Below are 25,778 nucleotides of genomic sequence, written 5' to 3' on the forward strand. Positions count from 1 at the left end.
CCAATCTGAAAACACTTTGAATAAAGCAGTAGTTTGACATTTTGAAACGTATCCTTGTTTGTTTTGTTGCCAAGAGTTAGATGAGAAACTTGATACCACTGTAATCTGTCTGGTAAATATAACGCTATAGCCAGCGGCTTGTTAGTTTAGCACAAAGAAAGCAAAAAGTGCTGTACAACTAGGCTGGCTCTGTCCAAAAGTAACAAAATCCACCTATCACCACTTACAAGGCTCACTAACTATATTTAGTTTAATAAATCTGTACAAAAATTGAAGTGTTGAAATGAAAAGTTAGTTCCACAAGTCTCTGCTATTTACTAGGACAGAACCCACAGCCAGGCTAGCCATTTCCCCATTTCCAGTCTTTGTAGCTAATCAGCATTAATTTTTAATGATTAGACTAACTGATATTCATTTTTTGACTCTCCAGATCAGGTTGCATTTGTTATATGATTATGACTTCTTTGACTGACTTAGAATGACTTGGTATGCTGTAATCATGAGAAACCAGAATTATGTGAATTATGTGTTGTCATTGTTTTGAGAAAAAAAAATACTGATCAGGAAAACAACAACAGGAAATAAACTTGAAGCAATAAACAGTGTTTACTGTAAAAATTATCCAGTATCCAGGAACAGACTGCTACAACAAATCAGTTACATCAAAAGGAGCTATGTGTGCGTGCCTGGCTTAAGATCAGCACTGCTGGAACTGAGCAACCTACATTTCTCAGTGACATCATGCCAATCAATCGTTAATGACAATGCCACAAGAAAGGTGTACAGGCCTATCAAATAAAAATTTCTTATAATTAGAAGTTGCTTAGTCAACAAATGGAGATAGATGCAGGATAATAAAAAGAGAACAGCCTATTCACAGAAATGTAACCACTCCGTGATCAAATTTGAAAAAAAACATTCCTTGCACTGCATCTTTCAATTAAGATTCAGGTCTCTCAAGGGGACTTTTATACTCGTTATAAACAGCTGCTTCAAAACCTGCTGTCCACATGAAAAATGGGTGGCATTGAAAGTGCATCTAACCTTGTGCTTTTTGATGCAGGTCGGATTAAAACTATGCAATTTGATATCCGCACAAATGGCCCTATTCACAATATATTACCTATTGGAACATTTCCTTTACACCATTAGTACCAGCAGATAGCAGTAAAGCACCAGCCAGAAAAGAGCACGGCATATACTGAATACTGTATGGTGTTCAGGCATATCTGTGGTGCTGAACCATCGCTTGGAGGATAATCTACAGTATATATATGAAGCAGGTCATACAAGGAGGATAGGCTATTAACCAGCTGACAGTGGAACCTCCCTTTCATGTGAAACTATTCAACATAGACAGTACGACATCACCATAACCAAATGCTATCAAACAAATACATGTAACTACAGTTCACATACCTGTACATTGTGGGGGTTGATCACTCCACCGATTTCCCTCACAAACTATTGCAGCGGCACCCTTTAATTTGAAACCATGGTAACAGGAGTACTGGGCAACCAGTTTGTCACATCTAGAGAACAATATGAAATCCCCGTTCTTTATCTTTGCTGGAGAGCCACAGCGCTTCAAGTCTGGAATTGAGTGATAAAAGTTTTTCATGTTAATGCGCAGGGGAATGATAAAATTCAAAGGAATGTATGATTTATGACAAGGACTAGCCCAAGTCTCCCAAGCCCACCTTCGCTCCTTTCTTCTCTCCAAGCTTCCAGATTCATCAGTGGTATATAATTGCAAGAGACATAATCAGATGGGTATTTCCCAAATATAAAAGAATCATAGGGGACTTCTCTTAAGTCGGTGTTGTCACAGATGATCCGGGACAGAGAACCTTTTAAAAGCTCAGCCCTCTGTTGCTGGGTGAACATACCCTCAGCCTCCCACCAAAACCTGAAACATAAAAATGGTTGATCTACCATCTAAAATTAAACTTTTCAATAAATATGTTGAACCAAAGCCTTCACCCCCCCCCCCCCAATTTTTTAAATAAACAAACATTATTATACCTATCTCCATTACGAAGCACATTCATCTGCTTTCCAATCAGGCACGAGAAGAGGGGACCCGTTCTTGAGCCTGGCAACAAATTTTCAACAAGTCCTCCAAGCCATACATCGATATTGTCAGGGTGTTTGTATACTTTATGTATCTTCTCAGCAACCTTGTTTCCCACAACCTCTTTGAGATCATCCAGTGTCTTAACACGCTTCAGTCCACAGAACGCTCTCCAATCATTGTATCCTGGAAAGTAATATCAGCACAATATAAATTAATAATGAACATATTTATTCACATTTTGCTTTCTTGTCAAGAGTTAGATGAGAAGCCTGACCACTCTCATGTCTGTAAGATAAACACAAAGCTAGAGCTAAGCTGTGGTTAGTTGGAAATAGAAGGAAACAAGGAGCTAGCTGTCCAAAAGTAAAAAAATAAAATAAAAAATCCACCTACCAGCAGCTAAGAAACTATGAACATGCTACATTTATCTCATACAAAAAAAAAATAGAAAAAAAGCAAAGTGTTTCATGGGGGTTATGTTGCAGACTATTTTTTGCTACCACAGCGACTTCATTAAATATGGTTATAGGCTGCCAGGTTATTTATTTTTCTCCATCAGGAAAACAAAAAATAAAGAAAGATGTAAATGTTAATTTGTGACTATAAGAGGGGCTGGTAGGTAGATTTTGTTACCTTCGGACGGAGCCACACCAGCTGTTCCTCACCTGTTTCCTATTATTATGTAAAGAGCATAGGCTGTAAATAAAGATGGACGTAGGCTCTGTGACATCATCCACAGGTTTCTGAAGAGTGGTTTTGAAGCTCAGATTGGTCTGTTCCGCTGTCGCCGTCTTGCCACTCAAAGCAGCATGCACACACGCACGTACGTAGGTTAGAGCAATATTAATAGCTTTACGGAATCAGTAAAATGGTTTCCAGTAGTTCCACATAGGCACACATGTACGAATGATATGTCTATCAGCTCACTGTCAATTCAGTATCAGGGCTGTTTTTGTGAAAATGATATGAAGCTAATCCAAGTTTAGTTTAGTGCCTTATGACTTATAGGGTTGGTACTGCATTTTTCACTTCTCATTGTCATCATCATGAAGAACCAGTAAGCAGCAGCAAACTTCAGAAACAAGCTGCTAATAGGATTGGATGCTGTACTCAATGGCTGTTAACATCAAATTTGTCAAATGTATCAACACAAAGAGCTTAAAGAATGTTGACAAAGGGAGTGAAAGGAACTGGCTTTTAAGCTTTGAGGATTAAACAGGGTTGATTGTTGGTTGTCACTGTGATTTGGCAGGCTTAAGTGAACACTACTGAACACTGACTCACAGCCAAGGACTTACCTGGGAGAGCATGATCTCGCCCTCTCTGCAGGTTCAGTGAAGCCAGGTCCATGTGCTGTTGTATATTAAGGACGACAAGCCTCTCCGTTGTCTCCTCTGACATCAGCATGTTTGGGCTAACAGCTATTGCTGCAGTTCCAATTATGCCTCTCAGGATTGGTTCAATTCCACCTAGACAAAAACAGCATTTTTTAAGTTAATCAGTCAACATAAAACAGTGGAATGCAATAATATTCTAAGTGCACATATCAAGAGTAAAAGATTTTCTGTTAATATTTAATTTCAAAGAATTTGGATATCAGTCCAGTCGGTCTCAAAATGTAAAATATCAAAAAATTTAACAAAAAAGACAACAGGATACAATGCATAAATAAATATATATATATATATATATATATATATATATATATATATATATATATAGTAGTTTATGGGTACACTTTTCTCTGGATAGAGCTCTTTCTTTATGCTGGTTAGAAAACAGATTTGTGTATAAACTTGGATCGGCTGCTTCCACGGGGCTTTCTGGCGTCCAAACGGTTTCATTGGAGCAAATAGGATGAATGGACCGTTGGGGATGAATGTTCTGTTTATCATAACACATAGTTTCATAACTTGTGTTGCGTTAAAAATCACTGACCACTGTTTCACTGCAGTTCAAGGTATGAACTTAAGCCACTGGAGGTCAGCAAAAAGTGTTCAGTTGCCATATAAAGTAAACGTTTCTTAGTGTTCAGAATTATTATCATTCAGCTTTGTCTCTTCAAGGACAGATCGTGTTTACCTAGAATTTCCAAATCAGCATTTACCCTGGCCCTATAAACAGAGTTCATTTCAGCGTCTAATCTTCATAACCGGAAAAGCCAAGTCAGACCTGGATATAGGCGACTGGGTTGACATAATGACAGAATGCACCATTTGAGTTGATAACATGTGTCTCAGCATTTTAACATTACACTCTTTACATAATGTGTATACTGTGCTGATGGACTGAGCTGATGAATATTTTTGTTTGGATTTTTGTTTAGTCTATTTTCATCTTTATTTATTGCATTTCGTATCTGGTTATTTGTTTTCAATTCTCTTAAAAGGAAAAGCCAATTAAAACTAATATAACAAAAGAGATAGAGAATAGAAAAGCAGAATCATTGTGTGCATGTGCTAGCACCTTTAATCTGTCCTGCTCATAATCTCAAGGATATGTGACCTGAGTTTTGAAACCGATTGCACTGCATACACAACGAGGCTCACCCTTATAGCATTGTGCTACATCATGGAGTGTTTGCAGCATATTGTAGTATTTTGTAAATAGTGCTTCCAAGAACTTAATGGCGCTGTGACCTCTAATATGCACAGAAGTGAAATGCAGCTAACACAGACAGGATGAGGAGATGCTCCTCAAAGGCAATGGCTCTCTCAAAGATAAATGTGGATTGATCCGTGTGCGTTTAGATATTTGGCAGCTCCTTCATGTGTGATTGACTGTGGATTAGCAGAAGTGACTGTAGTAATGCAGAGGGACTGTGAAATGGTGAGGTGAAAGCTGAGCTTTGAAGATGAGAAAACTAGACTTGTCTATCCTTCACCTATGGTCACAAGCTTATGGCAGTGAAAAGAGCGGTCTCTACACTGTGGATTAGAGAGGAAATGATATCCTTATTTTTCAGCTACAGTAATTTGAAAAAAAAAAAATTGTGGTATACAGTTGTCTAATGGGTTTATAAAAAACTAGAGGGGCACTCTGAACACAGACCTCCGCCATGGCCGCCAGTGTCAAACAACATACACCAGACTTCAGAAAAAATAAAAATAAAACAAAATTCATTGTATATAATCTAGATGTGCGTCAGAATTGAATAGGTCCTTCCCCAGCCCATGCTCCATCTCTCTACCAAGTTTGGTGCAATTTAGTTCCGTACTTTTTCTGTGGTCCTGCTCACAAATAAACAGCTTTGGCAAAGGTAATGATGCATATTGAAGTTTTAAAGCAGCTATTATGAACAGTTTATAAATGACAACATGAGAGCAATGATATAATGTCATATAGAGAATGATAATGATGGATCTTCAGCTACCCTCAGCTTTACATTGTCTAACAGTCTGGCCTCCAACTTTATTGTTTTGGTTCACTGAGTCTCATGGTGCCGTTTGAGGCAACAGCAGGCAGCTGTTTTCAGCAAAAAAAAGCTCGAAACAAAAAAGAACCACTGTGTACAACCTGCTCAGCAACAAATAGTCGACAGAAACAGTTAGAGACTAGCTGGTGAACATAGTGGAGCATTTAGCAGCTAAACACCAAAGAGTAAATATTGGGCTTCTATTAGCCAGATGGACAAAAACTGACTCCAAATAAATGATCTTGTTGCTCTGTACCTTCTGGATGTGTACATAAGCAACCCTTTGCTAACAAGTTGACAACATCAACTTAAAAGGTCCATACCAATGGGCGAGATGGGCCTTTGTCATATATAACACCCCTCCCTCTCTGCCTTTGTTTCCTGTCTTGCTCTCATGCAAAGTCAACAGATCATCTAATACAATAGAAGGCATGTTGTTTGACATACTACTGAGCTTTACTAGTTTGGTTACCTATAAGTTCCCCGGAAGTAGATGTCTCTTTTCTACAGTAGCTACTCCAGCGGGATCATTTCTGCATTTTTTTTTCTGACTCAGTGACAAACATTTGAAATAATTTATATAAAATTTAAAGACCATCCAGACATGTTTTAAGACATAAAAATACCATACTTTGAATAATTTGAAAAATCAGGGGAGGAGGGGTTGTATTACCTTCTTAAAAATTCTCAAAATGTCATCTGCTCCTCATATTTTTCATTTTAAACAGTTGACTGCTGGACACTGGAGGTTTCAGGTCTCCACATTGCATATGTTAGTCGCATAGTGGACCATGACTGGCCTCCCAACTAGTTGCCATGTCACAAAATCCTGCTTGTACACCACTTAAAGTCTGATTTAAAGTGAGCACAAAGAAACTTTCTATTTCATGAGATGAATGTGAAAACGGCCTCCAAGTATCGAACTGCCCATACATCATTGTGCACAGTGAAGGTCAAACATCCAAGTGAAGCAACAATAACCAAAACACACATGCTGAAGGGGGGGATTTAAGTTTAGTCCAAGAGCTTTAGGGGGTTTGACCTGCTCGCCACGATATATGCTGCTTTGCTGCAGTCCGTGTTAACTGAATCTCCACCACAGATGTGGTGAGTGCATGACCCATAACTGCAGTGGTCACAATAACGAGAATAAGAGTCTGGTTGAAAAATATAAGGAGTAGTTAGCTGTAAGTACACATTTAAGAATGCATCTCCTGTATATGATAGATAACATAGTATCGTATACACAAGTAATAAATAAATAAATCATGTACTGATAATTAGTTGAAAAGGTTCCTACAGTGTAAAATGGATTATTACACCTTCTGTAATGAGTCTCCAGCCACTGGGAGGACATTAGGTCATGTACTTGGTCTGATATATTGCTGTAGGTTTTCATAGTCTATCAGACAAAGATATATCTATTTCGTGGTCTGAAATATGTGAATCAATAGAATTGTATGCAACTAATTGTTACACAGAGACAGACATCCAGCACTGAAGCTGACCTAAATAAAAAGGTAATTTTTTATTCCTTCCGCATTCCGTCTTTTTACGGTGCATTTAGTGCGCTTGCAGGATATGTTATTAGCTCCAATAGGCAGCTTCATAAGCGTGTACTGACCTTCTTTGACTATTCTCCACGGACTGAAGAAAGTGTTGTGTAGTCTCAAGTGGGTTAACTGCTCATGTTCTTGGAAGCTCTCGTTCAGTCTCCTGAGGATTGGAGAGATGGTAGCGTGGCCGAACCTGAACGCAGCGGTGGCAAACACGTTGGAGGCCGAGGGGTTTGTAGTTGGATCATAGCCCCCATAGGGTCCAATGTAATGTTCAAAAGACTCCGGGCCAATGATTTTTGGAACATAATCTCTCATGGTTATGATCTGGGGAAGAAAAAAAGAGAGAGGGGGATCACAAAGAATCAAAAGAATCTTCCACATAGTCATAAAAGAATATCTCAAATCTAAGGACAGTGTGCATCACTTGCAATTTAAAGCCACACATTGTACCTCATGGAGTTTGGATGATATCACTTGACAGATAACAACATATCCAGCTCCAAAATATAGTATCTTGTGAATGTGTATGCACGCAGCTTGGACATATGAATGCACATTTGTTCCCTTATGGGTCACTGCAGAGAATTTCTGTCCTCATCACTATTTATAAAGGCCTCAGTTCACCACCTGAATCTTAACACATGCAGTATCACACAAAGGCATATGGACACACAGATTCAAATACCCTACACCTTAATAGGACACATTTAAAGTCAGCTTAAGTTCCAAAAATAAGATCTAAAACCTGATAAATTCACCTTCTGTTGCTCTGAAGATAACTTTAAAGATATGAAATTGAGCTGCCTCTAATCTGGAGTAAAGACAGTCTGTTTAAGATGAACTTGTTAAGGCAAGAATGATTAGCTGAGATGACTCACTAAACAGCGAGAGTCTCAGACTTCCACCAATCATCCACAAGCACAACCAACAGTTAAAAACAGTACCAATTGGAAACTGCAAAAACAATTCAAATGTAGTGCTCTATAATATGTGCTTGTTATGTATTAGTGATCTACAAGCAGAAGTCTGCACAAACTGAAACTGATGCAGAACATGTCAGCTGTGACAGGAGAACACAGCTTAGACTGACTTATGTTTAGGCAGCAGTGCTTCACATAGTTCTGGTCTCATATGAGTAGCAGTCACACCAGACTGCGATGTCAAGAGCAGCATTCATCCATGCAGTGGTGGAAAGTAACTGAGTACATTTACTCATAAAAAAAAAAAACTATTGGGCACAGAGGGTCTAATGCAAAATACTATCCAGTTGCATTATTTTGGAAGTGAAGGATCCAGAGCTTTGGGGGCATGATATATACTATGCGCTTAAAGTTGAACTATCTCAGCCTCTGCCGCTTCAATTTAGATACTATTCTATTAAGTCCCTTGACTTAATAGAAGTCCAATACCAAAATACTTCCCCTTCTACTACAAGAAATTAGCAAATTATATTTTACAATGTCCACTTTTGCTTTATGTTGGATTTAACTCTATGACAGGTAAGCTCATAAATGCAGAGCTGTTCAGCAGTCAAGTCTTTTACTTAATGGACCACTTAAAAACTAAATACAACGTAATGATCTTGCCTGTCCACACTACATAGTAAAGGGGCAATATCATAGTCCTGCCTTAAAATGTATAAAACTTTGCTCAGTTAAGCTCAAATAAATCAGAATCTATTCACCTGATCACATTTCCCTCCACTTAGGTTCTCTGTCCTCCTGCATGTAATCATATTGTAGAAATCTCACTTGTTATCTTTGACAACAAGCTTAATTGTAACCATCATGTGAAATCTGTTGACCAGTGTTTTCTCCTCTCTTCATTATCCATGTCTTTATTACATCCTGGTTATATTACTGCAAATTGATGTATTCAACAGATGTAGACAGTTAAAGCTGACATACACAGTAGCATGTGCAAAAACAGGTACACATCCCCTGGCATCCACCTCATAGCACCAGACTTGAACACTTTTAACTTTAATGCTTCATTTCCTGGCTAATTGCACACTACCCTTGGCCTGGAAGTGGGTCTTTTTATTGGTTAGCAATTACTGCCCCAGCACATATTTTAATGCATTAAAAGTAATGCTTTTTCAGTGACTTGTCAAGAATAATGCAGTATGAAAACAGAATCCTACATTACATTCGCCCTGTGTGAGCTTGTTTGCTGGGAACACAGCTGCCTGAGGATTTAAATGGGGGGGGCTTGGTGAGGTGTTGGGATTCAACCATATGGACCGACAAACTCCAACAATGAGCTGAAAGCTGCAAAGGGCTGCAGAGTTGGGTGGGTTTTTTTTCCCCCCTCTGCGGGATTGGATAATTAGTAAAGTTTTCACATCATAGGCAGTTTTCAATGCCAATATTAAGAATAATATACATTTGCAATATGCCTACTACATTATATTAGGCATGTCTTAATCATCTCATAGCTTGTTATGTTTATCAAATAATAGTATATAGTGGAGAGTTTGTTATTGTAATGCTTTACATTACATGGAATGCCTGAACCGTCTCTCAGGCTTAAATTTAAATCTAAACTTGCAACCACAAGTGCTTCAGCTTTAAAACTCAGCTGCCACAGCTAGCAGTGCAAAGTGTACTTTGTAATTGAAGATTGTTAATCAAGTAAAGCTGAATAGGTGAGAGAATTTGTAATGCCTAAACCATAACTTGGCAATTAGATTACACTAGTCTTTTAGTGGCAGTTTTCAAAAATCCAGTGAAGCTTAGTGGGTGACAACCATATGCAATAATTGAATCCTTGCTTGCAATAGAGCCATTTCACAGCAAACATTTTGGTGAGCTAGTTTCAGAGTCCTGGTAAGGTGCAGGCTGGCTCTCTGTCATGGCTCACTTGGATACTTGATCACAGCTTGATGGCAAACTCACTGGCAAAGGATCAAAGGAGCTCTAACAAATGAAATTATGCTTGTGGCTCAGTGATTCTAGTGAAGTGTTTTGCTTTCATTAATCTCTGTACAGCACTTAAAAACCTATATCCAAGCCTGCCGATCTGTTATCTTTTGTCACAGGAAGTCATGTTGAGCCTGTGCTGATGTGTATAACTAGTGTGCTTATTGACTATTTGCCATTATATATGTAAAGTGGGGCTTGTCTGTAAGAATCATCTACTGGTCGTTGGGCAATAAAGTACAAACTTTTTGTCAAAGTCAACACTCTTCTCTTGAGAAACACAAACAGAGAGCTTTCTTTATTCTTCATCTCAACTTTGAGATTTTTTTTTCTATGAGAAAAGAGATAAGGTTACAGTCTGCCGGTTTGCAGCCTGGTCAGACCAGATAGCCCCTCACTTTTCACTCCACTTCCAATACAAGGATTTTCCAAGTCGGTCATGGTTATAGCTACAGTATGTAAATCCCCTACAGTACCTGCCTTTTATGCTTATTTAAAAAGCCCCTCCACCTTAGACCCATCTCTTTTTAATATTGTAAATCTCTTTTCTCTGGTATTGTCCCCGAGTCACCTGAAAACAGCAGCTGTTAATCCATTGCTATAGTACAATGTCGGCCCCCACAAAAAATCTCAAAGATTACAGAATATTTTCCATCTGCTCAAAAAAAAAAAAAAAGATGTACAAATCTTTACAGCCTAGTACCAGAGTCACTGGTCCCCCACAGTAGAAGCAATGAATCATTTGCATTAAAACATGTTCTGTTCATTATATTTCATGAAGAATGCATCATCATTAATCATGTTTTCAGCCTGCAGGTAATGGAAATAGCTATCAACAATCAGTCCAATCAGTCATTGCTGCACAACCTGCCTGTCATCCATCATCACTACTAAGACAACTAAAAAAGTAAAAACAGCAACAAAGCCCAGCTGTGTACCTAAAAACGTGCAGCTAATATCAAGACAGAGGAATCCATGTGTCTGCTAACTGGTATGAAGTTTGAGTGTTGTCTTTGCACAGAGACTGTTTATATGATGAAGGATTATCATGTGTCAGTCTTTGACAGTTTTGACTTGGCTGACGCCCGCCTTGTTATGAAGAGCCTTGTCATACGAGCACACAGAGATGCGTCTAGGACTCGTGCTGAGCAAAGCTACATTAGAAGCATTGGGTTCAAACATAAGAATAAGAGGCCATTCAAAGAGGCCAATTTGAAACACAGAGGAAGTTGTTTGATTTATAAAAGACAGAAAAGAAAATAACTAAAAACCAAGGTTAATATCTAAGTGATATAAACCATTTTTTGATTCCCCTTAGCAAGAATCTGCAGGACAAGAATAAAATGTTGCATAGCTTGTGGGAAAACTCCACAATTCAAAACAGATTTTAAACCTGCAATTTTTTTGGCCACTTAGGTGCAGCAGAAACAAGCTGTAAACAACACTGACATACTATTACCATATAAATTAATACGGTGAAAGCGTTAGCATACAGTTGCCTGTTTATATATCCAACAGATATTGTATTGAGTAGCTAATATTACCTTTCATTCAGAGTTGTGCTTGTCCAAACATCCAATAATAAATCTCTTAGCTCTGCTTTTGGTCTCGACCAACTCCTGAGGGAAATATCTCTTCAGATACTAAATGCTACATCAGCTGAGGCCAACTGTTTGTCTGCTATACGGTGTAGTGTTGTAGGTTTTTAAAAGCTTTTTTCACTGAAAACAGCAGCCTGCTAGGCTGAAAACAACAACTGTCTCAGAGCTGTGAGAACATTAACAAAACATTACAGTTGCGGGACAGAGAACAAAAACAATGAGCTGAAAGATTGAAATGCTTCTTAGAGCTGAGGGGAACTACAGAGATAGGGTATTGTTCCCTTTGCATTTGTCACTATGAGCAATATCTTTCACATATAATTCGTCATGTGACCAATTGTTAGTATGAAAAACAATGATTGTAGGTGATTTGAACACAGGCTTAGGGGAGTTGTTGGAAGCCAACTTTGACATCAGTTTCGGGAACCGCACCATCACCACTGAGGTGATTTGTAAAAGATTCTTCTGCTGAGACTTTTGCAATGACAGCAAAGCAGCGGATTCCACAGCTTGTTGACTCTTACAGTCATCAGACTGAGAACAGCAGCTGTCAGGGTCACACAAGTTCTGAATCAATTATACGAGAAGAAAGCTTCATACGGAAAAAGGTTTTCACTATTTAGCTTTATCTCGTCTTGTTTTACTTACATTTCAAATCATAAATGCTACTAAAAGAAGCAGCCATGTCAACTAACTGACCAGCATCTTTATCAGTGTTCACTATGAGTGAACTCTCCTTTAATATCCAGACAATGCATTTTAAATCTGTTAGCAAAGACATTACATGTTTTAAAATAACTGAGTCAAAGCTCATTCAAAGAGAGTAGTTGAGAAACAATGTCACCACAAGGCCCATTTTGCAGCTGTTCTGCTGCTGTCGATCATGTAATCTTCAACAGCAGATGGAGGTTGCACAGTTAGCATAGAATTGTTGCTGTTCAGATTTTCATTCAGGACTAGGTTGGCTTAAAAGCTGAGATTCATATCTGATATTTCATGGCATGGAAGATCATGTGATGTCATCAAAAGTTTTCAGAACTATTGCAAGGCCACTTGAAAAAGGTCCCAAATGCAGACATTTTAGTACGAAAAAATGTGGTTCACTGATTTAACAAAGCAAATGAATGCTTACAAGTAGATAAGGTACTCCAGGGTCAAAAGGCAACAAGGCAGTCCAAAACAGGCAAACAATCCAAACCCAAAATCCAGGAAATTGGTAAAGGTAATTATACGGGTAGTATGGGTAACACAGGGACTCAAGCCATGAACCATGCAGTAACTGAACATAATACTCTGGCATCTGATGAGGTGCAACACAAGGCTATAAATACTCAGGGAACTAATTAACTGATGAGACACAGGTGGAACAGAAAAATGGCGGGAAAACACAAAGACAGGAAGTAAAACCACAACAGGCACAAATGGACAGTAATTTCAAAATAAAACAGGAAACACTAAACAGTCCGGGCAGGGACAAGGAGGGGCCTATCATGACAATGGACTTTGTGGTGAGATTGTTTTTCAGCTGTTTTTCTTAACTGTTAGCTAAAGCTAAACTGTCAAACAGAAGCACTTACAAGATGCTTGAAAGTAACTGACACAAATTACTGACCCTTGTTCAGCAGGTGACTCGCCTTTATGAAGTCAACAGATTTCAGCAGAGTGTAGTTTATAAATCAGGTTTTAAAATTCTAACTGAATTCATCTTGTTGATTTTGTAAAGCTCTACTGTATTTCTATCATTGCTATGCACAGTCAATAATAACTACAATAATTCTATTTTCATCTCTGCAAAGTCTCCAGTCAAGCCTTTTTTTTTCTCTGCATTGTGAAAACTGTTATGACCCTGAGTCATGATTTGCTTCACAACAGAAAGAATTAACAACTCATCAACAACCCTCCTCCTTACATACTTTATGTAAGTTTGCCTTTCTTTAATAATATGTTATTGCAACTGACATCTGCAGATTATAAAATCTCCATACTCATAAAGGCTGAACTAGTTTGTCCCCCCCCCCCAGGACATAATTTGTGTTCCTCAATAGAAACTTTATAGCAATTAGACAGAATCGCTTTATTTTCATCACACAGCTGTGTCTCTAGTGCAGTACATCCAGATTGTAGGATATAAATGAATCCACAACTTCTTCATGTGAATCACTCCGATTTCTGCTTGTCTTGACTTCGTACTAACCAGAGCATGACGTCCATTTGATTTCTTATCATTATCGTCTCTGTATCACAATTGGCACTTACACAATGAAAGTTGATCGTCTTGCCTATTTAATGAGGTTTTAATGGGGGATAATGTGTATGTTGGCACTCTATGTGGTAGGAAGTAGTAGGTATGAGTTCTTCTAATCTATATAAATCCAACAAAATCTGTCCATGGTTAAACTCATTGCAGCACAGTGACTACAGTCTGTAGAAAAAACCTGCAATGTCAGTGGTTGCAGCAGGAAACCATGGAACTATTGCTACAGCTGGCTACAGAAATAAAACCATCTGATCTGATATGTCATCCCTATGAATATGACTACACAAGCAGGATATAAAACAAACAGAAGTGTTTTTTCTGTGATAATCTGAGGTGAATTTTTCTGGAAAGTCTGCAAGATCATGAATAAAAAACATTCAGGGAACTCACCTGAAGCCCGAAGAACTGAATTACAATACACAAGCTGTTTTGCATAAAGAATTAGCTGACCAAATGCCACTTTTTAAAAATTTCTGCACTTAATTTGAGCCCTCAGTGGGGTTCTGACAAAGATGGATGAATTTTTGATGTTACAGATGTTAGCACTTTGCTCCAGCTGTACAAGATATAACATTTTTGGCACAGAGCACGAGACAGAGAAGTGGTTGCTACTCTGCATGGCAGAAAACAAGACTGGTTATTTCAAATTACCCAACAGTACAAACATTTCTAGCACTGCTCAATGAACTGTTAAATAGAGCTGAAACAAGTTGCTGATTGACAGAAAATTAATCAGCAATCAATTTTAATACTCAATTATTAATTAAAGTCATTTTAAAGACAAAATTGGTTCCAGCATTCTTAATGTGAATATTTAAGGTTAGATGAGCAGAAAAATATCACTCACCAGAAATGTAAGAACATCAATGTCTGGTTTGAGTTACATTATAGATCTTTTTAATTAACATTTAAAGTTGCTAGGAGGATGTTATTTTTTTTTTTTTTTAATTTTGGACAGAGCCATGGTAATTCTTTCGCCCTGCTTCAGGCCTTTAAGCTAAGCTAAGCTAACCGTCTCCTGGCCTGGAGTTGTTTTTGTCTTCTCACCTAAATCTCAGCAAGAATGCAAATTAGTGTGACACCCAAAATGTCAATTTAGGCTCTGAGAAATTGACTTTTTTGTGGCATGTCAGCACAGTTTTCAGTCATTATAAACTGGTTTTAATTTTGGCATACTGAAAACAATTTTAGTTACTAGTCACATACCTGATGCAGAGCTCCAATAATCTTGCGGGTTTCTTGGTATATAATCTCTGGGCTCCAGTGATCGTTCATGCGTCTCAATGCCTCTGCAATTCGATTGTGTTCCCTAAGCCACAATGTATGCAAAGAAGTCAGGGGCAAACCCTCATTGGCCCGAGTGTCTCCAGCACTGAAACACTCCACTCTCTCCCCCTGCGGGTCCTGTAAGCACTTTGACGGCAGAGAGGCTACGAAAGGAAGGTAGGGTCTTCCTTTTGGATCCTTGAACTGTTTGTTGACAGAAAGTTTCCCGTTGAAGCCAGAGAGGTCACGGAGTAACCTCTCCATTTTTGGAGTGTGGCCATACACAACTGATGCATCCATGAACGATGTGATGGCGTTCATCTGTTGTCGCTGCAGAGCTTGTATGATATCTGAAGTGAAATTCAGATAGCAGACTGAGGTGGAGCGTTGGAAAGGCATGCAGCTTTGTGCAGCGGAGGACATATCACGGGTCTGTAGAGAAGATAAAATTATTTATAACAAGCTGCTTCAGTAGCATCTTCAACTACTTTTGAGGGATATATCAGATTTATCTGTTGTGATTGTGGAATTTAAAAGAATGGTTAGATGTGAGGTGAGAAGATTGACCACTCTATGTCTGACCTTTGCTTAGCATAAATATTGTGAAGCATGTCTGGCTCTGTCCAATGGTAACAGAACCCACTTACCAACAGCTTTAAATCCTCACCAATAAATGCGTTATATTTAATTTGTTTGATCCATACAAAAACTAAAGTGTAAAAGCAATTTGTGGTTTTAAGGAGAGTTCCTGTAGGTGTGTGAGTATTTCTTGGTTAAGAGTAGAACATTTCTGGAGTTTGCTTTGGTCGTGCAGGAAGTCAGTAAGTGCAGGAAATGAGTCTTTATGCTAATCTAAGGTAAACAGTTGCTGGCTCCAACTTTATAATGAATGGACAGGTGTGAGGGTGGTATCAATGTTCACATCTAACTCAACAAGAAAGCAAGTAAGTATAATCCTTAAAATGTCACAGGACTGTGACAAGAGAGCAATCAAGACAAAGGTAAGCAAAATGTAGAAAGACTGTTGTGCTTTCAGTTTACCTTAATGGGAAAGCATGGATGCACATTTTCACATGTGCTCGAACAGTCCGTGAATGTCAAAAAAGGAGAAGGGCTGGTGCTCTGAGGAGTGAAGGTTATGTCATGGTCGATGTACTGCCCCCACTCCACCAGCATTTGAGAATAGAGGTCATCATTCCTTTTTGAAGAGCTCCTCATTATTTTCTTGCTGACGTCCCATGGCTGTTGACAGTAGGATTTGTAATTTTTGGCAGACAGTGAGTACTACGTTTACAACTGCATTTTCCACACAACCATCTCTGCAGTGACTTGCCATTTATCAGTTAGAGTTTTTGTCATTAATGGAAATGAACATGTATTCTGGGGGAGGCCTTTTGTGTTCCAGTCAGGGGTTATGATGGATGATAGCTTTCTTGTTTGTGTGAGCTAGTTCATTCTTTAATTCATTAACTTATGTTATAAATAGATAAATGACTTAAACTCAACAAAAGGGGCTGTGATATGGCAGGTTTCTTTTTTTTATATCCTAATTTATCCAACAAAAAGGACTTTGGCAACTGATTATAAAATGAGAAATTCAATATATTAAGCATCCAAGATATGATTTACTTGAACCCTTTTTATAAGAAATGGAAAAGTTAAGATCAAAGATTATTAAATATCTAAAAGACTAGTAAATCACAGCTCTTATATGTGGAGGTAAACTGCAGGCTGGATACAACTGATGCATATTTCATGAGTTCTTCCACTAAAAGACCTCACTCTCACTGTGTAATGAGTGCATAAATTAAAACTGAAATTCAATGCAAATATCAGCGTAACAGTTTCATTTGCTGTTTGAGAGAAATAATGTTTATCCACATGACTGGAAACCAACTCCTTTCTACTGGAATAGTCTCTTTTTAAAGCACAGGCCATAACATTCAAACAGCAGCTGTAATCTATGTCATCTCACACACACACTTCTGCTCTTCCTAAATTGCTGTGGACTTTATCTGCTGTAAAACAGGTTAGAAAAATAAATGGAATGCAACATTAACTCCGGTTTGCAGGGCTAGCTCGCTTCATTTCTAATTTCTCCACCAAGACCTTTGTGTCCGTCAGACCAGCATTTTGTAGATTACCAGGGGAAGTTGGAATCCATTATGGAGCCGTCCTTGGTTCCAACCCTTGGGTTCGCTCTCGCCGTCTTCGTATTCAGCTGGAAGCCATCTGACCAAGTGAGTGTTGGCTGCTCCCCAGAGAGGATTTTGCCTGACAAAAAAAGAATCATGAAGCATGTCCAAAAATGCTGTAATGCAAAACAGTATATGCCATCACTGAATGCAACAGCATTTGTTTCCCTCCGAATGAACTGCAACAGTTTGAGATAAAAATCAAATCAATATCAACTTCTTATGCTAGGCTCGCTGACAGGGATTTTCTAAATATTTTCTTACTCTCTATCACTGGCTGACACAATAGTGATTCTGTCAGGGTTTTGAGGTAAGTAGGGGTGGACCCAAATGCAGCCAACATATTGGGGACGGTGCAAGCAGGTTTATTCAACAAAAGAACTTCAAAAAACAGGCACAGGGACCACAGGTGATGACAGGCAACAAGAACAGAACAAGGACAAACCCGGAGATGAACAGGACGTGAACAGCTTGGAGACGAACCAGACAAGAACAGGAGACGTGGACTGATGAGGACAAACCCAGATATCAACAGATGAACCAACACAGACAAAGGGGAGCACAAAGACTATATAGACAAGGGAGGCAAGGGTGATTGAACACAGGTGAAACACATTAGGGCCAAGACAGTTTCCACCAAAACACACAGGCATTTGCTGTTGTAAATTTGTTGTATATAAATGTAACCTCTAGGACACAGGGCAGGGTAAAAGTAGCATAGGCACCAGTAAAATAATCAGGGAATTTCAACTGCCAATTTTAAAATGAAATCATTCATTAAAATAGAATGTTTATGTGACTTGATCTTTGTAATCAAAGGGCACATAAAAGTAGGGCACAATAAAATTTTTATTTAAAAAAATCCAAGTTTTATTTTATCATTTTCAAGTTGGAAACTGCACCATTGCTGCTCAAACTGAATTAAAGAGAAAACTCTTAAGTGTACACCAAAGTACCCCCATACTACGATGAAAATGAAACTGAATGTGAAATGGATTTCTGCTTTTCAAATTGGCAGAAATTGTGCAACATAAGTTTTGAAATTTCAAAAGGGAAACTGGGTGTTTGAATTTTTAATTTGAGAGCAGCGTCGGGCTGTGGTGGCTGCGGCTTTTATCTCAACTCACTTATCAGAATATAATCATGTTCATTTATTCACTCAACATAGTTCCTGCCTGCATTATTGGTTCTTATACCATAATACATTTTCATGTAAAGCAATATGGTTCTGGTTCTTTGAATATCAATTGGGTTGAAGTCAGTGGGCTACCTGTTATTGCAGATGCCAGATATGGAGCGGTACTTTGGGTTGAGTTGGCAGCCGGCTGGATGTGTTGGAGGAGGACACTGACACAGCTCTGCGATCAGCTCCACGTCCTCCCATGACAACAACTCTATCGCAGAGACATAGGAGAGTTAAACAAGAGAAATTAAATGGAATTCAATCTTTCCGCACTGTACAAGCATATAAAATGTGAAAGTACACCCACTATCAAATGAGAAACAATAACTGTGAATATGCCTCTTTTGTCTTTTTAAATTTCCTTTATGAGGACTTTAGTTATTGCTCATATCCATTTAAATTATCCAGTGTTTTTGCAGACTATTAATTGCAGACTATTATTGGAAAAACACTGGCAGTGGACCAATTTTGGTTGTGTTAAAGTCGCTCTAACTCCATGGTGTCCAACTGTCTCTTAAGCTTTGTTGCACAGTGAGATCCTCCAGATTTAATGAAAGCAATTCTACCTGGAGTCGTGACATCCCTTTTGTATCTCTGTCTTGCTCTGCTCTTTAGGACTTTCAGAGTTGTTTGAAAAACCTCTGCAGCTTGGGCAATCTCCAGGGTCTCAGGCTCAGTTTGCCGACGGAATGCAAACATATGCGTGGAAGATGATGGTGCGCTCCGTCTGTGCACAGAAATTGACAGGTTTTTTCTTTCCTTTTTTCATTTTTCATTTTGGAAGGTAGTTTTAGTTAAAACAGAGATGAGATGTTAAATGTTAATTCATTTGATAGTTTATTACCGTTGTCTAGAGTGGAGTAAGGCTTCATTTACAATTTGAAGGCTCTCTTGATATGACGAGATAAGCAGTTCTCTAACAGTTGTGGCTGGAAGATACACCGTACATCACAAAACAGCACAAAGATCACTTAAAATGGTATTACATGCTCTCAGTCTGTACCAAAATATAAACTGTATACTGCAAGTGGCAGAAAGTAACTAAAAGTTTTAAGTATTTACTAAACTTGAAGTAATTTTGAAGTACCTGTACTTCTAGTATTTTAGAAGTATTACAAGTATTTTAGTATTTCTACTTCTATTCTACATTTTAGAGAGAAATATTGTATATTAAATAATTAAACCAGAATACATTAAATACAGAATACATTAAACGAGTAGTTCACTCTTACATCTTACTTTGTGTCTTGATTTTTACTTAAACCTCTCAGATGGTTTCATTTAAAAAACTGTTTAAGGCTGAGGTGGAGAAGTAAAATTATCCAATATCATATCATATCATATCATATCATATCATATCATATCATATCATATCATATCACATCACATCATATCATATCATATTATATTATATCATATAATATCACATCATATCATATCATATCACATCATATTATATCATATCATATAACATCATGTTTGTGTATTTTTTCTCCCACCAAATTAATCATCTCATGGCCCCTAATTTCTATCTGGGGTCCCTTAGGAGAGGGGCTTGATCCCCAGTTTGGGAACAACTGTATGAAACTACTTTGCTTTTGCTGTACATACAATAAAGTAAAATCCCACCATCCTTGCTAGTAAAATGCTACTCATGCATTATTGCATCAGTAATGAAAATGATATCATATATAATGTGTCACACACAGGGAACATTTTTCTGCATAACGAATACTTTAACTTTCATACTTGAAATACATTTTGGTACATTTTACATTTATACTTATGTACTTTTACTTACTTTTATTCAATAGGATCTGACTTTCTCTTCAACCACTGACTGCCTATCAAACCATATTGAATACAAGTGCTACATGTAGGATTTTAACTGTCAGTAAACACTTATTTATATGTATTACATCCTACACATATTTTGATGTATTTGAGGCATCACTACATCAATACACATAACCTAGAGTCAAGGATACCCTGGCCTTATATGCAGCATTTTCACCTTCATGTCAGTGTGTCAGCTTTGGTACCAAATCTGCTGAAATTGCATTTCAATACAAACCAGGAACAACATTCTTTTTTTCACAAGATATATAGAGAAAAAAAAAGTTCAAGGAGACACAAAAATGCTGATGACCCTGACATTTCCATGTGTTTATCTCCTTTCTCCAGGTCCACTACATATTTAACTCAGGAATGTGTAAACACTTAATTATGCTATAAAAGTAGTTATCTATTACATGCTCTGTCTTGCCACTCTATGATGTGACAGCACACAGTAAACTGCATTGCAATCAATCTCTCCAATCCACCAGCTATTATCATAGATTACACAATTTAGATGAAAGTAGATTTCAGCAGAAGCATTTATAAAAAAAATAGAAAAAAAAAAAAAAATACTCACAGTTGAAATGTTTGACTTCATCAGTTAAAAAAAATTGGAGAAAAGTGCAAACCAACATTGCCTGGAAAATCAAATTGAGAAAATAAGCCATTGTGGTGGGCAGTTTGTAGAAGAGTCAAAGATTTTCACAACGACAATGAAGAGTTATCCTACTGCCGTGTGCCCTGTTGAACCTGTCTTATATATTCAGATAAAGCAGGGAGTCCATTACCAAGGTTAAATAAACCAGCCCTCACTGGGGTAACTCAGAGATTCAGTGTTTTTCCTGTCCTTGGTTGACTGATTTGAAAGAGTACTTTTTTTCCTCCCATTGTCATCCACTTGGATGTTTGGTCAGTTCTGAATCTCTGTAACAATCCCAGAGAAAACATGAGATAATACTGACGCAGTGCATTATTTGTCTTGCATATAGACTGATAGCTCATGCGGGTTTAATTCATCCACATATGCGCAATATAGGGATTTAAGTTTCAGCGAAACTGAGCTATATGTTGGCTGCCTAGCTGTCACATTTAGCACAGTCAATATATAACTCTGTATATGTAAAGTATAGACTATGGCTCGATGAGAAGTCACACCTGCTGTCATCAAATCCCTCTACCATACCCGTTTAATAATCACCATCAATTAAATTCATTAAAAAACTAACATGCAGTCAAATTATTGTAGCCCTTGATGAATACTGTAGTCCTTGCTTATACTGTCTTATATAAACCTTACTGTAAAAATGACACTTATAACAGCATAATTACTTACTGTATAGAACTTGTTGCTGCCTTTTTTTATCAAACTCTACTTCATAGACATAATTGGTGAAATAAAAGGACACAGTATCAGCGGCAGTCAACGCAGTCTTTAATGGGTTCATAGTCCGGCTTGCTTCACTGTGCCTCCGTCCTCCCGAGCCTATTTTCAAAGTTTTCGATGCAGACTGTGTAGGGATTACTGACAGAGAGAAAGGCCACGGCAGCCATCCTGAAACTTCTCCTCATCACAGATACTTCAGTTAGTGTTCAGGGTCCAATGCCACCAGTGGAGTCAACTGTGAGAGTCATGGCCCATTGATAGTTGAGCAGTGTACTTGAAATTCATGCTTGACATGGTGCTGATGCAACTTCATGATGCTCTGTGTGTGTGTGTGTGTGTGTGTGTGTGTGTGTGTGTGTGTGTGTGTGTGTGGCAGCAGCAGGCAGCAACCTCAGCAGTGGGCTAAAGATCATCTCAGTTGTGGCTCTCTGTGCTCTCTTGTTGTCACGGTGGCTGCTTTAGCTTCAACACAAAACTGTTTAAGCCAAAACCTCTCAACAAATGAATCCCTGAGTTTCTTGAGAATGAAGTGAGTGACATCCAAAGAAAAACTTGTGGTATATATCTGAATCTTTTGTCCTCACTCTGGCCAGCCATTATGAGCTACTTTGAATATGCTTAATTATCGTTATAATAGATATAATATCTGACAGCTGTACAATGCAGTGCAATCCAATACTATGGTAGTGCAATAAATTCTACCTTTCTCTAGTTTAGTAATGCTCAGTTTTTCACTGTCAGGAGGTGTTGAAGCCACTCTATGGTAATTGCTACCACTGCAGGCTGTTGTGTTGTTACTCAAATATCCCATTAAATATACATTAGTCAGTTCAGGTGACAGTTGTTTCTGACCGCTGCTGCTTTTTGCCAACACTTTTCCAATTTCCCAGTTGCATCAATTCAAAATAATGGCCCAGCAATAAGCAGCAAGTCTCCACCCTCTTTTTTTTTTTTTTACCTCTAAGTTGCCTAATAATGCCTTTGAAAAAATCCCTTATAGAGGTTGACTGTCAAGGCTAAAACATTGGTATTCAGCTGACAAGGCCAAGGGTTACTGATGGTTAGTGAAATTATGTTTTTCATGCAGGTCTGTTTAGAGAAAACCGTCATCATAACACAGAATAAAATGAATGCATTTAATCTATAAGAAATGTCAGTTTATTTCTTATAAACAAAGAAATGTAATTTGTTAAATAACCCACTTTACATATTAAATATAAAAAAACTTACAATTATATCTGGAATGTCTTTATGTGTAGGATTATATCATATTATAGTCTGCCAGCTCAGCTGTGAAAAGTGATGTTTCACTAATCTAAAATAACATACACCTCAGAAAGGTAGTATTTTTGAATGGCAATCCAACCCTTGAGGAAAACAAAGGCACACTATGTAACACATGAGGGTATGACAGCTGTAGCATTTGCCAGACAAGGCCATAGCTATCACTGAGGACACCAAGGTCATGTACTCAGTATTGTTCTGGGGATTTTAACGGTTTAAAACAGTTTGAAGGAGAGTTTACATTCAACACTTTAAAGTAATTTCACATATTGGGTTCATTTCTAGTTTTAGATTTGACTTTTTTAGGCAGAAAAATTCAGTTACAATACAAAGATTTACACTGTGAAGATGGCTTTGAAAAAGCATACACAATCACGAGGAAAAAGTCACAGGAAATAAGTTTTAACAATTAAATGAAAATATAAAATATGGAAAAAAATATTACAGACTTCAGACTTCATTGGTTTAGAACACCAGACAAACTTTGATGCCACAAAACCATGTGTGACGTTGTTAACTCTGCAGGTATATCTGGTTCAATTTTTCTCCTGCTTCATGGAACATGAGGCATCCAAACACTCCATCTTAAAATTAGAAAACAATGAAGTCAAGTCAAAGGTAGTATCATGTCAACTTCAGCTCAGTGATACACAGTGATCACAGCTTCAGAGCTTTAAATAACCCCGTATCCTCTGTGACTCATAGGTGTAAAAGTCCAAGAGAAAACTAGAGTGGCACTCAGAGTACATACCTCTACCAAGGCCAAACAATCCCACACAAGTCTGTGAGACCCAGAATATTATCTGGATCTGCACCAAACTGTGCAAAGTCAGAGAGCCATACATTATTTCCTGAGAAATTGATGAAAATGTTGAAAAACGTCCTTTCAGTACATCTCGCAATGTATAGGAAAGTGATTTTAAAAATTCCTAGATCCACCCCTTCAACCAGATAGGGACCAAAATGTAATAGGTTCCTCCCTGGCTCATGCCTCACCCCAACACCAAGCTTGGTGCAAATTGTTTCTGGAACCATAACCTCTTTGGTGGAGGTACAGTGATTACTTTGGCCATTTACAGCTGAGGAGACAGGGAGTGCACAAGGCTGGCCAAGCCCAGTGTAATGGAAAGGGCAGGTACCTCTAATGAAAACGGAAAACTATTGTCCTGTTGTTATTTAATTAAACAACATACCAGGTCCAGGTGTAGTGCAGATTCTTATTACATTGTGGTTGCCACACTAACTGCTATCAACACCACCAAAACAATGTAGAACCAGTTGTGTTGATAGGAAAGTCTGAGGTGAGTAATGTAACAGGTATGGCCAAAAGTGATCCACTTGTACAATCAATCCTTTGATCCTTCATAATAATGTATGACCTCCAGGCTCAAGTTTTTATTGCTGCTATTATTATTACTATTACTCCATATCCGGGCATTGCTGCAATTTGAGAGTGATAATTCTGCAATCTCTGAACTGCTTCTCACTGAACGCTCACTGAACATTTTTAGTCTTATTCCCATCCTCACACTCTGCTCACTTTATAGTTTGTCTTTATTCATATATTTATTTACTATTTTTCATGGTGTCTTATTGTGTGCTTTCTTCTTAATTTTACCTGAATCGTGTAGAACATGTTCTGAATGACAATAAAACATCCTTGATCTTGTCCCTACCCTTTATGTGCGCCACAGACAAAGAAACAGCACTGACAATGTTGAATGTAACTCATCTCTCTCTTAAGTATTACTAATATAACACAATGTGTTACAAGGCACTGGATTTTAAATGAGTATTTGATTCGGTCTCTTGTTGACATTTGAGCCAGTGTTTTTTTCCAGTGTTTATTGCTGGTGGCCATTTCTGCCCAATATGCAAATATACAGGAACATTTATGCATGCAGGGTAAAAATCACCACCAGAAAATCAGGGCTCAACCTCCTGCAGCAATGCCTCCGGCTTGGCCGGCTGCCAATCAGACACAAACTGTCATCACTCACCAGTGGGAAGCCAGTGAGGGATCATGCCCTTCATGGTGCACTAGCAACACATATGTTGTATTAGCCTGCTTGTGTGGAGTAGAGTCCTTCTCTAGTTGAACCGGTTGAGAGCATGTGCATCCAAGACTTCCACTGGCCAAGCCAGCCGACTTCCTGTTGGCTCCCCACACAAATAAATTGGAATAACATAATGAAATCCTTTCACAGCCCAGCCCATTCCTTGGGGCTTCGGTTTACTCTGGGTTATGTATTGTTTCTGCTGGTTGCTTGGCAACCTGACGTGACTCCAGAAAGTTATTTTACTCATCTAAGAAATAGTCCAGTACATAAATATTCCCTTAGAATAAACTTCTATTTACTTAAATATCATTTGCTAAATCTCATGATATCATGTGGATGACAGAACCAATTAGCTGAATTAGTGCTATGCTGCAGCCTTGCTCATTTATACCAAATTACAGATGATGACTGGGACAGGCTCATCCGGCAAAATCAGACGGACAATCTTTTGCACACATAACCCTTTCAGAAAATAAAGTCATCTTATATTTTGCCCCCCTCGCCTAATGTCAGCTGGGATTGGCCCCAGCCCCCCCCCCCCCCCCCCCCCGTGACCCTCAGAGAGGATAAGCAGTATAGCAAATGGATGGATAGCCGAACAGGCTACTAAGATAAAGCTGAGCAGAAGATAAGCAGTTTAGTGCCCGCGCTAGCAGATACTAAAGTTATATCCACTGCCACCCCTCCACTTTCAAAGTTGACATACAAACCCACAGGGAGCTGTGACATGCCTCGTG

At 38.3% G+C, this 25,778-nt stretch overlaps 1 protein-coding gene across 1 annotated transcript; it reads right to left on the bottom strand.

The window, feature by feature from the left end:
• Window positions 1-1,411: 1,411 nt before the first annotated feature.
• Window positions 1,412-20,999, bottom strand: tpo (thyroid peroxidase). The gene is made up of 12 exons (XM_023426859.2): window positions 20,891-20,999; window positions 19,319-19,403; window positions 19,041-19,201; window positions 18,562-18,685; window positions 17,241-17,370; window positions 16,138-16,338; window positions 15,037-15,528; window positions 7,117-7,375; window positions 3,376-3,546; window positions 2,026-2,260; window positions 1,701-1,909; window positions 1,412-1,593 (listed from the first exon to the last, which is right to left on the bottom strand). The coding sequence occupies exons 1-12, from the start codon at window positions 20,979-20,981 to the stop codon at window positions 1,412-1,414; spliced, it is 2,340 nt and encodes a 779-aa protein (XP_023282627.2). The 5' UTR covers window positions 20,982-20,999.
• Window positions 21,000-25,778: the final 4,779 nt, after the last annotated feature.

This window comes from Seriola lalandi, unplaced genomic scaffold (assembly GCF_002814215.2).
Source record: "Seriola lalandi dorsalis isolate HSWRI2012SDOR001 ecotype SW California unplaced genomic scaffold, Sedor1 jcf7180002054842, whole genome shotgun sequence".
Classification (NCBI taxonomy): domain Eukaryota; kingdom Metazoa; phylum Chordata; class Actinopteri; order Carangiformes; family Carangidae; genus Seriola; species Seriola lalandi.